The sequence below is a fragment of the Balearica regulorum genome, chromosome 1 (assembly GCF_011004875.1).
Source record: "Balearica regulorum gibbericeps isolate bBalReg1 chromosome 1, bBalReg1.pri, whole genome shotgun sequence".
NCBI lineage: Eukaryota > Metazoa > Chordata > Aves > Gruiformes > Gruidae > Balearica > Balearica regulorum.
The window spans coordinates 171,130,844-171,145,441 of NC_046184.1; the positions used below are offsets into that span (position 1 = coordinate 171,130,844).

The 14,598-nt window shown below is 36.8% G+C and overlaps 1 protein-coding gene across 6 annotated transcripts in view; it reads left to right on the forward strand.

The window, feature by feature from the left end:
- RBM26 (RNA binding motif protein 26) overlaps positions 1–14,598 on the forward strand; it is a 60,400-nt gene that overhangs the window by 30,449 nt on the left and 15,353 nt on the right. For 4 of the 6 annotated variants that reach the window (XM_075741592.1, XM_075741609.1, XM_075741601.1 and 1 more), the window contains exons 14-18: positions 684–755; positions 3,899–4,027; positions 6,226–6,300; positions 6,939–7,109; positions 14,318–14,422. In XM_075741592.1, coding sequence (XP_075597707.1) covers positions 684–755; positions 3,899–4,027; positions 6,226–6,300; positions 6,939–7,109; positions 14,318–14,422 — 552 coding nt within the window. The remainder of the gene's footprint in view (positions 1–683; positions 756–3,898; positions 4,028–6,225; positions 6,301–6,938; positions 7,110–14,317; positions 14,423–14,598) is intronic. The other 2 variants (XM_075741621.1, XM_075741624.1) reach the window with 1 other exon arrangement.

Sequence of the window (14,598 nt, forward strand, 5' to 3'; positions counted from 1 at the left end):
AAAACCTATCCTTTTTCAAATATTTTATCTGTTAATCTAAAACAATTAGAGGCTGATGATCAGCATCTAAAGTGTTTTCAGTATCATCCTTAATACAAGGAAGAGTGTAACCACAGTACCAATATGAATAATGACAGAATCTGGCATGTTACTCTCATTAGAAATAGTCTTTAGTTTTTTATTATGTTAGAAGTATCTCATTATTAGCACTGTGCTGCTACTTTAGCTTTACTTCTGAAAAGGAAGACCACCACACTTCAGAAAACAATTTTAGTTTAAATTCGAGCAACAACTTTCTGCAATTGATGCCTGCAAATATCAGATTCTAGACCACAAAATCTGAAGTGTATTTAAAAGGACCTGTGTAGATAATCCTCTGCCAAGTGGTACGTCATGGACTTCTTGCAAAAAATATGTGGTATAATGTTTGATTCCAAATTTGGCTTTATCTTTGTCTTCTCCAATCTACTTACAGATGTATATTAACTGTAAAATCAAATATTTAAAATTCATTTTATCAACTGCTTTAACATTATTTTTCTTGTATTGTTGCTCAAAAGGCTATGGTTTTATTAGTTAAATATGTTTTTTTCTAAATTCTAACATTTGGAATTACACAGGAAACAGTGAAATATTCATAAGGTAAAATATATTTGAACTATAAATATGTTTTGCTTTCTTAGAACGTGACTAAATTATCTGTGAAGGATAGACTGGGTTTTGTGTCAAAGCCAGTTACTCCAACAACTGAAAAGGTAAGAGAATGTCTCATACTGTCTTCCTCTCACACTTAATTTCAGTAGAATTAATTTTATTATAAAACCCCTTGTGTCAATATTACGTTTGTTTCATAACTATGTCTAAAGTTATTAGAGGTTAGTTTTATGAAGTATAACATATTGAAACTCAGCAGATGGCTAAATGATTGTAAGAAGAATAAAACATGGTAGGACAGAAGCTGCTGTTGTGTGGTTTTTGTTTTAATATAGTAAATTCCATTTATTCAGTGCTGAAAATAACTAGATGTGTTCCAGCATCCTGAGTTGTTAAAAGAACAGAGAAATAAATTTTAAAAATAAATAATTTTTGACACTACATATGAATCTACAGAAGGCCTTTCTATAAAAACATTTTTGGGCTTTTGTGTCCCTTAAAAGGTGATCCTGTAAACATTTACCCACTTATTTGGTCTTACAATTTGCAGTACTTGTGAAAAGATAAAAGTGGAAATTAATCGGTATAGAAAGGACAAAGAGAGGTAAGGTGGAAAAGGTGCATCTGAATGGTGGTTATGAGTTACGTATTTTGCTGAGTGGTTGCAATTTTCAGAACATGGAGTTGTTGATGTATTTACTTTAGTAGCAAAGTTGGTGATGAATGTTTCCAGATCTATTTAGCACCTTAGGGGACAGGCTTCCCCACTGCTTATCACGTTCATTTGAGAAGACTTTTGGCAGAAAGGCAGTAAGTTTTACTTGGTAACAAGATTCCTTTGCCTATGTGTGTATCTTTTCTATTGGGAATTGGCTTGCCCTGAAATAAATGAAGCATCCGCTGCATTTCCTCGCCCCTCCTTACAGTATGGCAGGTAATGCATTTAATGGAATCTAGCTAAAGTAAAATTCACTCCAATGATACTATGCTGTACTTAGCATACAAAGGTAACAGTACTTAATGTTGAGTTTTAGTTGCAGAGGATGTCTTTTCGACTCACTTCAAGCTGAGCAGTCTACCTAAATGCACTGGTCTTGGCTTCTTGCCTATATTTTGGTTTGATTAGTTGCATTCTTGTTGCCCTAAATTAGTTGCAGATAAATATCTTACTGTGTATTCCTGAACTACATTTTACATACATACTATATACTTATTTTAGAAACAGGAAGTCTGCTTCAGTTTGAGTGAAAAAGTTTGAGTTTTTTTTTCTCATTCTGTAAGAGTTGAGTTATCCTGAAACACTTTTCTTCATAGAGTAAATTAATGCTAAAATAGTTTTTCCCCTTCTTGTCTTACAGTACAGACTGATTTTGATTAGCTGCTGGGCTGTTCAGTGGGCTGGTTGTGAAGTGCTGTTTCCTTTGGCATTTTTAGTAGGGTTCTGAAACTTGATTTGACCTGGTTTTGCCTACTACTGTCCCTTTACAAGGAAATACCTTGCTTAGTTTGCAGTGACAATGTTCTGTAACCATTAGAAATTAAAAGAATGACAGCTGTCAAAAAACATAGATAGCATGTCCTAGACATTTGGGGTTTTTTGCTGCTGAGTGCAGGGTTTAACAATAACTTTCTAGTAAGAAAGTAGGTAGCTATGCTTCCCAAAGAGCAGGAGGAAAAGGAGGTGGAACAGTCATTGTGAGGCCTTTTAAGACCTGTACAGGGACTTGCAATTTAGGAACTGGAGAAAAGATTCATGGTATTCCTTCTCTTGAATAGTATTAAGAGATTTAGAAGACATTAATGTGTTGCTTCTTGCTGTTCTGTATTAGTTGATGCAGGTACATCTGCTGTGGCATCTCACCTTAAATTAAGAGACGAGGAAGCATGGTTTACTCTACCAGGAAGACAGTTCAGGGCAAAAGGAGCGTGTCAATATTTTTGTCCTCTGTTTGTGATGTAGCCTGTCCTAAAGCCACTTTGTCATGGGAACTATATGATTGGGATGTCCATATATTAATGTGCTTTAATAAGTAAAAAAAAATTTCCTTAATCTCCTTTTTTTTGGCCTGCTTAGAGTATTTTCTATCATTTTTTATAATACCCATAACATGCTTTTGGGGTTTTTTTTGTTTCTTCTCCTCTCTGCACTGGTTACTCTAGAAAATAATATACTGCGCTAAGAAATAGTATAAATAGCACAATGAAGTGAAAAACTTTTATATGAAGCATTGCTGTTGTAAATTCTTTTGATCTCTTGATCTTTTCTGTCTTTCTAATGTTTCTTGGCTGTCTCTTTTTTTCCTTCTGTTGGTGGGCATTGCGTCTATTTTATGGAGTGCATGGTGACCAATAGACTCTGCATGCACCTTTTAATTTTCCACTATATATATAAAGTATTTTTGAACAACTGGAAGTGATACCATTTGCGTAATTGCTGTGATTTGCTAACAAGGAGGACAAGATCATGCCTATATTATGTCTAGCAGTTAGCCATGGATTTTTCAATACTAACATGGCCAAAATGTCCTTTAAGAAACGTGATAAGAAAGCAGAACAGTCCAAACCTTCAGGTATTGTGGAGATGCACATAGTATACTTTAGAGAGGTTGTAAAGCAGACAACTGTGTTCTCAATAAGCATAGACAAATTTTCATACCTCATTACAAATGTAGGAAAGAGAACAGAGACACATAGGAGTCTCTTCCTTTGCCGTATGATGTTGAAGACTTCCCTGTACGAGTTAACTTCTTGATTGTGCAAGCTCAGCTTTGCACAAACTGCATATGAAAAAGAACTATTGTCTCTACTTTGGACCTTAATCTCTAAAATTATGTTGAATTTTTGCTTGGAAAATTCATGCAGCCATGAAAAATTGTATTTTATTTAAACTTCAAAACGGAAAAGAAAAACTTCAATTATTCTTGGGAAAATCTCAGTCTTCTGTTTCTTTAGTAATGCTCAGATATGTAAAATTTTATATATTTGAAACATGGAAGTACATATGAAATCTCAATGGAAAGGATTTATAGTCTGATGTTTATAGTTCTTAAATATCTGATGTGATGCTGTCTCTTTAAAAATTGTTGAACTTCAGCAACTCCAAATACAATTGTTACACCAAATTTTTATATTCCATATCATCAAAACAGACAAAAGAAAAGACGCTTATATATTTTAAGCACTCATGTTTTTTAAAAAAACCCTGAAATTCACTGGCAAAAAATAAAATGATTTCCTTCTATAGGTTTTATCCACTTCTACTGGCTTGACAAAAACTGTGTACAACCCTGCTGCTTTGAAGGCAGCACAGAAATCTTTGCCTGTTGTTTCCACTTCCGTGCTAGACTCTAATGAAGCACAGAAGAAAAAACAGGTAAATTAAATACGCTTCTTTATGAAATTGACCTAGGTTGGGAACTTGTGACCACTAGAGATAGTGCACTAGGTATGTTCATCTCAGGAGCATAGATGAAACTAGTTATGAGATTAAATTCACTACAATGGTTTCTTTTCAAAGAACAAGAAAATTCAGCATTGTTTTGTTATTTTTCCAGTGTATGTTCAGGCAGTGTAAGCAGGTTTAAAACTCTCTAGAAGTTCAAAACATGAAACACTTTTTCCTTGAAGCAGAATCTCTATGTTGAGGCATGAATTGTCCGTTGTGAGTGAGAAGGGAGTATGGTATAGTCACTATTCTTCTCTCTTAAGCCTTTTTGGAACTGGCCTTTATTCTCAGTGTATTTTGTACTCACGACCAAAATTGTTTCTTCAGTGAGAGAACTGAGAACTGTATGACTCTGCATTTTATTGTTTCCAAACTATAGTTCTCCTGCAATCATTTTTATTTTTTGCATAGTACTAGGTATTGTCTTTTTTTTTTTTTAATGTTAGGAAATGCAACAAAAATGCATTTGTCTGTGAATAAGTCACTTAGTTGTAGTTTAGATTGCTCAGAATTTTCAAAAGAGCCCAGTAAAGCTCCTTTTTCAGGTTTATTCTTATAATTTAGAAATATTCTTATCATTTAGGAGTACTAAATATAGGACAATGTTTACCTTACTGGTTTCAAACCACAAATTAAGAGTTCAATACTGAGTTGGATTCAAACATAAGTACTGAAAGCAGTATAAGTATTAAACAAAGATTTTAGCCTATTAGTAAACTTCTATCACTAATGTCTAATATAATTTGAAATAGCAGTTTGTAGCTGCATGTCAGTTGTGGCATTGGTCCAGACTTTAAGGAAATCGCTTCTGATTTTGGGATTTCATTTCGTATTTGTCCCCTAAAACATGTTTTTCATAATTAGAGCCTTTACCTTTTGAGTTAAGATGCTGAGTGCCTGTGAAATGGCAAAAAACTCATAATATAATTACTGACTTACCATAGTAGTTGTAGGGGTTTTTTTGAGAGAAGGCACTGGAGACGTGCTAAGCGATTGGCTCTTTTTCATGTGCTCTTGTGGTCTTTCCTGTATTCGGAGATTTCTTTTACAATATACTAGTACTTTTGTGGAAAAACATGATTTTGTGGGACTCACTCCCTTCTTTCTTCCTGTCTCCCTAGTTTTTCTTAGCATTCATCCCCTTGTCTTATCTTCCCTTTCCCTTCCAAAAAATGATTGCACACTGTATTGCAAAATTAACATTTCATGCAGCAGAATTTGTCATTATTTGGGAAGACATACAGAAACCTGACTACTATTTCTTTTTTTATGGCTGTTGTACATTTACGCTCTTTGTATAAGGTAATGTACTTGCAGTCTGATCCCAGTTGACTGGTTATCTAGAGGTGCAAAATCATCTTCTGCCTCTCCTCTTTTATCACATTAAATTATGTTGATATCAAAGCTCTTAATTGTTTTCTGCAAGTATCCTGCTAAGTCCCAGTACTTCTACTGGGAGCAAGAAGCAATTGCTTTCTCTCAAGCAGCGTTAATGGGAGCTGAGCACAGCAACTGTGGCATCTCCTCCTGCTTCTCCTTCTGAGTGCGGGATATCACAAATTTATCAGTTTCAATTTATTTTGATTTGCCCATTGCAATGTCAAGATTCTTTTTTTAGCAGATTGACTGGTAGTACTTGTCACTTCCAAGTTATAGTAGTCAGACACAAGAGAGATGATTTTCTTTGGGTAACACTTTAATTTTAGAAAACAGAATGTATTTTCTTTCTGCTCGTAACTGTACTGGAGAATGTGTTTTAATTAATGGACTTGATTTACAGTTGCTTTCAAGATACTGTCCTTGCATGTTTAAACTCTTGTATGTTGTACGTCTTGTATTATGTATTATATTGCCTTTCAGCAGATTTGTGTAAGGGGCTACTTTATACATAAGTAATAATGAAGTCTTCCCAGTACTGATCTAAGAAAGATCATTAGATCCTTCACTAATTTGGTGATGCATTATTTTCCAAAACATAATTTGAAATATTTTCTATTAGTACCTTGAGTTTTTGTTACTAATTTTTTTCCATTATTATAAGTTGTGTAGCTGTTATATATAGTATATTCTTCTTCTGGCATTAGTTTTCAAAATCTAGAAACTTTCTGTAATTTTTATGCTTCTAGGAAGCATTACGACTTCAACAAGATGTGAGAAAAAAGAAGCAAGAAATCTTAGAGAAGCACATTGAAACACAAAAGGTAAAATGTTAGCATTAAAGAAAGTCATCAATTCAGTCGTAAAATACTAGTTCATTTCTCTAAAATATTTCAGAATTTGTAAGCATGAGCTACAAAACTGACTTATAAAAGAAGCTTTTCCTTGGAATGATATTATCACATTATTTTAAGTTTAGAGTTTTATTCTAATTTGTCTTGTTAGTTAACTTAAAAAACTACAAGCATATGCAATTCATGTGCAATTTTAGATAAAATTGCCTAAATTGGGTGCAACATACAAATGTTTTTCAAGAGAAGTAAAAACCTGAGAGTTCTGCTTGACAAGAGCAGGAGAGATCGATGTACAAAAGTATGCATGTCTGCACTCAGGCTTAGGAGGAGGAAAAGGCCAAAATGTCATTTAAGTTGAATAAAAAATTTTGTTGAGCAAATCTGTCCAATTGAAATGGAGATAGTAGATGTTCATTAGCAAATGAATTAGAGGTTCGGACAGATTTTAATTTAATATAAGCTGTTAAAAGCCCTGTATGTTGAGTTTGAAGATCACAGCAAAAGAAGTGCAGTGTTGTGCTTTTTCATTAGTTGTAATGAGTACTGGAAAACAGATCTGTAATAGTAATTGTGAAATAAAAAGGTTTACTTATTTTTAAATTGGACAGATGCTGATTTCAAAGCTGGAGAAGAATAAAGCCATGAAGTCAGAAGACAAAGCAGAAATCATGAAAACATTGGAAATTTTGACTAATAGCATTACCAAGTTAAAGGATGAATTAAAAGGTGTATCACCAGGAGGAGGGGCTCCTTTAAAAAGCATGAAAACTAAGACTCAGGTACTCACATTTTGGTCAGCTTTTTAATAAGATGAATTCACATGCTAATGTCAGCAGAATAAAAATATGCAGCCACATCAGCAGTATTTAGAACCGTACTGGTTTAATTTTGAAGTGTTCTTTGAAGTGAGATTGGGTTTGCCCCCTTTTTAAAGGAACATAGTTAATTGTAAAACCATGCTGTTGTCTAAAAGGTTTATCCTCTGTTACACAGATCCTACATAATCTGGGAAAAATACCAAACCCAAACAACAAAAAAACCAAACCAAGCCAAAAATCTTATAATTATTTCTTCTTTTGCCTTATCCAGTCTTTTGTGTATAGTTTATTGCTTCCTTAAATTTTTAATAGGAATCATGAAAATAGTATTTGTTGTGCAAAAGGATCATCATTATGCAACACAGATATCTTCTGGTCAGGTCCAATACACAAAACATACTGGTTCATGAAACTAGTTGACTACTGTACTGGTACATAATTTTCTGGGGGTTTTTATGTCACTGAAATTTTTCAATATATTAAGCTTTTTAGGTGATGATGCTAGTCAGTTTTCCTTTGATCTATCTACCCATGTTTGGGTTGTACCTGTGAGAGGACTTTCCCTCCTTTGCTCTCATTCTTGTTAGTATATGGCTATAACCAGTTTCCCAGCTGCCTAATGATGCAATTATATTACCTTTTCAAAGTGCAGTATTTTGCTTTTTATAGAATTATTTGTTCCTAAACAGGGTCACAAGGTAATTAAGAGTTAAGTGAGACTTTGAGAAATAACATTTTAAGAAATCAGTGTGGTTTTTTAAATACGTTACAAGTGAGGAAGTGCATGCTAATAAAAGAGCAGGGTTTTGTACAGTGTATTTTCCAGTAGAAGACAAAAAGTTTTGATCTTTTCTTGCTGTTTTCATTCAGTTCTTAAATCTTCAGAATGCTTAGTTTTCTAATGCTTAGGATTCTGTTTTAAAAAGCTGGTGTAACATTACAACCCAGATTTAATTTAGATGGATCATTAGTTTTTCAGTTTGAAACAGCATTTCTACTGCTTTATTTTATGTAGAAATATATACATTAAAAGTAACTGCCATTTAAATTATAGTGATGTACAGTTTTGAAAAGAAGTACCAAAAAGAAATACTGAAATAACCTGTGTGTACTGACTGTAGCTTCTTATGTCGTTTGTCAGTCAGAAAAAAAGTTGAAGTAGCATGTTTTTATCCTGAAAGTTGACATAGATTATAATTTCTGGAAGTCACTTTATACCTGTTAAAACATCTTCAGTTGCAGTGGAGTACTCTATTCTGTGTTTTAGGGGGAGAACTAACAGTAATAGAAAAAAAAAATGTCCCAGAATTCAGATACTGCTATAATAAGATTAAATTCCTCTTTTTTTAGAGATGAGAGAAGAGGGGGTTTTTATGTTTTTGAAAGAGAGAGACATTGGCGAGAAAATTGTTTCTGAGAGGTCTAAAGGAACCTACTCTACCTGTAGAGTGAATTTGAACTATAAAGTCTTAGAAATTGGCAATATTTTCAAAGTTGCATTTGATAAAGCCTCATGTTTTTGAGAAATGCTCTTCTGTTGGTGGTGTACAGTGCTTCATAAATTTGAACAGGAAGAATAGTCTGTAACAGTTTTAATCCAAGAATAACGATTGATTGTGGGTTTTGTCACATGCAAGGGAAAGAACCCAGCTCCATAGAAATGAAGAAGCAAGTTGCTTGGTAAATTCTTGACTAGAAAATCATAAATTCAGTGTTTTAACCCACAACAGTTATTTTACCCTGAGAGTGGTCTGATAAACTCTCAGAGCAGACAAGAAAATAGTCCGATAACACAAAATTGCTCAAAATGATTGAGATTGGAAGGGATCTCTGGGAATCGTCTTGTTCCATCACCAGGTGCCACTAAGAAGAGTCTGGATGTCTTCTTTACTCATCTACACTGTGTGTTTATACACCTGGTGTCACATAAAGGGTACAAGCGATATGTGGCTGATGGAGGCCCTCCCATTGAGTCGTGAGGTTCAGAAAGGACCCCTTTGCTTTCTAAACTCCTTCTCAGAGAGGAGCCTAGGTGTGGCTAGATTCAGTCCTAGTCCCAGATGTGGTCAGTAGTTTATGTCTAAAGGATTATATATAGCCACATATCAGAGTCAATGTTTGCCTGTCAGAGCCCCCTAAAGGACTGTCACTGAGTTGAAACAGAAAGTTTATTAAAACAACAGATACAGAGTCAGAATTGCCATTGATAAATGCACTTACTGCAATAGTGCTAATGTACGATTATAATGCTAGCAAAATACTATCCTGGGTATTCTTCGCCAAAAAGGTGAAGTCGCAATGCTTACCAAGAAGGCATCCATGTCTTGGGTGGAGGAAAAGGAGTACAGCCCGTCAACTGCCTCTTCGGGGTCTTCAGTCTCTGCTCTTCCCACCCCCACGGGGGTGACTTCCTCAATATCCTTTATACCCCAATCTTAGCTGTTCCCCTCCCTGGGGTGATGTTTAACGTGATTTGGATGGAGAGTCAAGTACTATAGTCACGTATATTTAGCGTGTACTTCTTTAAGCTCGTTATCATATTTAGGGTTATCAACTTTAATATTCATTTCATGGATAATGAAGCAAAAGGTCTCACTCTGGGCACGGTGGCCTTCAAGATTCTGTGTAGAAACCATCTGTTTATTCCGCATTCTTTAGCCAAAACAGGGCTGCCTTGCCACCATGAGACTCCCTCCTTTGGCTGCTTCTCATACCAACTTTGTGGATCTCCATCCACAATGTTTGCATAAGAGATAAGTGGACACCAGTGGTTTTAACCTCTTATGTGCAATTCTCACACATGGATAAGGTCCTATGTCCCCCCTCCCCTTTTCATCCAGAAGTCAAACAGTCGCAGCTCTGTCAGCCTCTGCTCATATAGTAGATGCTCCAGTCCCTAAATCATCTTCGTAGCTTTTTGCCGGACTCTCTCCAGTGCGTCTCCCTTGTGCTGGGCAGCCTGGAACTGGACACAGCACTCCATATGTGGCCTTGCCACTGCAGAGTAGAGGAGAAGGATCACCTCCCTTGACCTGCTGGTGGCAGTGTTCCTGGTGCAGCCCATGAGGCTGTTCGCCGCCTTTGCCGCAAGGACACACTGCTTACCCGTGTTCAACTTCTGTGCTACCAGGATGCCTCAGGTCCTCTTCAGCTGGGCAGCCCCCAACCTGGTGGCTGGGGTTATTCTTTCCTAGGTGCAGGACTTGGCATTTCCCATTGTTGAAATGCAGGAGGTTCCTTCTGCCCCATTTCTCCAGCATATCACGATCCTTCTGAATGAAACCTCAACCAACTGGTATAGCAGCCACTCCTCCGAATTTTGTATTGTCCGCAAACTTGCTGAGGTCACACTCTGTCTTACCATCCAGGTCACTAATGAAGATGTTATAAACAGTGACTGCTAGGGTACACCACTAGTGACTGGTCTCCAGCTAGACCTTCTGCCACTGATCAGAATCCTTTGAACCCAGCAATTCAGCCAGTTTTCAGTCAATCTTGCTGTCTACCTATGTAATCAGCACTTCATCCTTTTGGCTGTGAGGATGTTGTGTTGAAAGCCTTACTGAACTCAAGATAGACAACTTCCACTACTCTGCTCTTGTCCACCAAGCCAGTCATGTCATTGTAGATGGCTGTTAAGGTCAAGCATGATTTCTCCTTCCCTTTTCCCAATCACCTTCTTGTTCTTAGTATGCTTGGAAATGTTTTCCAGATTATTTACTCCTTCGTCCTCCCTGGGATTGTGATGAGGGTGACTAGCATGTAGTTCTCCTGATCTCCTTATCCTTCTTGAAGATTGGAGTGACATTCACTTTATATCAGTCTCAAGGAACCGCCCCCAAATGCCATGACCTTCCAAAGATAATTTAGATTGGCTTTGCAATGACATCAGCAGGCTCTCTCAGTACTTATGGTTGCATCCTGTTGGGTCCCAGGTATTTTTGTATGTCCAGTTTGTTTGAGTATTTCCTAACTTGATTCTCTTCCAACAGAGAGAACCTTGTTTCAGGCTTTTCCACTGGTCTCAGGATCTGGGACTGCTGAAGGCAGGCCTTTCCAGTAAAGGCTAAGGTGTAAGAGGTATTGAGTACCTCAGCTGCTCCTGTGTCCTTTATTGCTAGGTCCCCTTCCACATTCAGTCGTCAGCCCGTGTTTTTCACAGCACAGTATTCCTCTTGCTGCTCATAGACCTGCAGAAGCCTTTCTTCTTGTTCCTCACCCCCCCTTGCCAGATTCAATTCTAGGTAGACTTTGGCTTTCCAAACCAGTGCCCACATGCTCAGACAGTTTCTCTATACTCCTTCTGTGATCTGATCCAGCTTCCACCTCTTGTATACCTTGTTTTTGTGTTTAAGTTGTTAGGAGCTCCTTGTTCATCCAGGTAGGCCTTCTGTCACCTTTGCTCTAATTCCTACACACTCTGGAACTTGGAGGATGTGATTCTTGAAAATCATCTTGCCTTTCCAGCAGATATCCAAGCCCAACAGGAGGCTTCTTCCAATTGTCTGAGGAAGGCCTCATCTACTTCTTTTACCTGATCAGGCAGTGTAACACCCACTGCAACGTCACCCATGTTGGTCTGCCATCTTAATCCTGACTCAAACTTTTGACTGGCTCATCATCTGTCCCCAGTAGAGCTCCGTGCATTCCTACTGCAGTCACGTAAAGGGCAACTCCTGCTCATTGTCATCGTGGCTCGTCCTTCTGTGAGAGACCACGTCCGTCCACTGCAGCACTCTAGTCGTGTGAGTTTTCCTACAATGTTACTGTAGTCTCAGTGAGACTGTAGCCCTGTAACTACACACAGATATCTTAATTTCTCCTCCTCGTTTTGCATGTTGTGTGCATTACTGTACAGGCTCTTCAGAGAGGCACTGATTTCCCAGAAAAGAGATGAGATTTTCCCCTGTGATACTGTTCTGTAGGCCCTCCCTCATTTATGTGTATTGGTGTGTGTATGTTTGAGATGGTCCCCCTTCAACCCAGTTTTGTTGATCTTGAGATTTCTTCTGCCCACATCACCCTTTGCTTGGCAACCTGGTCCACCACTTCCTTGTCTGATTGTTGTTTTTACTTAGTAAAGTGAGGTGATATGCTAATTTCAATTACAGTTTTAATGAAATTTTTAATTTGGTTTTCCATTTCCTTTGTAATATGGAAAGTGAAGAAACATTTTAGGCAAACCCATTTCATAACAGACAAAATAACCAAACTGTAGAAAAGTTGATTTTATTGATAGCTTTCCTCTCAGATTGTGCATTATCTGTGAGCATTGTTTTGTTAACATTTGAAAGAGAGAAAACAATCAGTCCCATTTGACCTTTGCAAAAGTGAGGAATTAACAGAGCCTTCAGTTAAAATTTACAACTTTGACAACTTTCTGAAAGACTTTGCTCTAGGTTCCTTTGCATTTTCTTAGTGTTTAAAACCTGGGCAGCTCAGAAGAAACTTCAAACTTGAAGAGATGAGGCCCATGTGAGTGTGTCATTATCTTTACTTATTTTTGTCTTGTTCCAGTTCATGCAGATTACAAAATACTCTCCCACTCTGAGTATAGAAACCTTTGCTGCCTCTTGGTGTATCTTGAAGGAGGTGTTTTCTTCTTGAGACCTGGCACAGCTTTGTAAAAGAGAAGTCTTCATTAAGAGCACTAGAAATAAAATTCAAAATCTAGAGACTTTCTTTACGACTTCAGTGTCACTGGCTGCTTTGTGAGTTCTAACTGCTGGTCATTATTAAACTTCAGAAGTGGTTGTATTGCAATGTCATTGATGTGTTGCAACACAGTGGGATTTGAGAGAAACACTGTTTCCAATTTTGAAAACCATTTTACAGGAGATAATGGATTCTTTTCTGTGGTTGCTGTAGATAATCAGAAAATGGGGCTGAAAGGGGTTCAGGTTGAAGTTGCCAGTTGAATAATCCAGCTCTTTTTCTTTTAAAGCTTCCAGGAAAAAACAAAGAAACAAAAAAACCCCTTCTTTATCATTCAGTGGTGATGCTTGGTTTCCAACTGTCACAACTGCGAAACCTTCATCTCTTGACAACCAGCCTTTGAATACATTACATGCTGTGGTTTTGAATCAACGGTGTAAATGTAAAACTGTTTCACAATCATCTATAATTTTATCCTTCATTTGTGATGTCACTGGAACATTTGGCTGCTGTCTTTTCCATTAAAAAACAAACAAACAAAAACCACCAAAAAAACCCCAAACCCAGAATAAGAGAAAAAAGAAAGCTTCCAATTTGGAACAGAACTTCAAATAAAATTTTCATGGTCACGTGAAACCCTTTCCTGCACCCGTACCCAGCACCTGCACCTCAGTGTTTGCAGTGAACATGCCTAAATTTGGGTTCAGAGACACCTTTCAGTTTCATACATATTTTTGAACTTTCTAATAATTTTTTTTATTACTGTGTGCTGGAAGGCAACTCCGGGTGCATCAGAGACCAACCTTTTGTTAGCAGAGGTCTTGTTACTGTGTTTTTTCTGCTGTGGTGTGAACAGAACTACCATTTGTGCTTTTTGCATTATGGAATTATGCTGAACTTAGATGCTTTTTCTCATTACTGATTATAGATTTTGTATTCATTCATAATTTTACTGCTTTTTTTTTTTTGGTAGAATCTCTTTTTATCTCATCATCACTACCATATAATGTTGCATTTCTATTTTGTGTATCTCTAGTTTAGAAAAACTTCCACTGGCTTTGGCTGTGTGGTAGTCTAAAAGGTTTGACATCACCAAGCTCAGAAACATACTACTACATGTTGAAGTTTTATCTTGCCAAGAAAGCTCCTAAGCTTGTGCTTGGGGTTTTTTTGAAGGTGGAAAGCTAGCATAGTAAGCACAGTATACCTGCAAAGTTACAGCTGTGATCTGAATTAATAAGCCAGAACTTTAAGTGTAAAAATGCACTACAGCTTCTAGTTTACAAATTCCCTTTCCTTAGAGTTTCTAGGAATCTGTTTTCCAGATAGAGGTGCTGTGGCAGACTTCTACCTTACCTGGAGGCCAGTGCTGGCCAATCTTTAAGTGGCTGTGTATTTCCAAAACAGCCTGCTGATAGGAGTGTAGCAATAGATTCTTGGTTTTTTTCAGAAAATTGTTTCCTCAGTAGAGAATGTGAATTGTGGAACTAATAATTTACCTAACAATTTCTTAGATGCAGAAAGAGTTACTAGATACTGAACTGGATTTATACAAGAAGATGCAAGCTGGGGAGGAAGTTACTGAATTAAGACGAAAATATACAGAGCTACAGCTGGAAGTATGTTTGTCTCTTCTTTTGTAGCAATTAACTTTTAATCAAATATTTTCATATATGTTTATTAGCTTGTGTATTGTATCATAACCTATTTTCTCCAGAGTGCAATATTAAGTTGCATGTAGATAGAGGCATTTGGCAATAATATTTTAAAAACATCAGTTTCTGAATTCCACTGA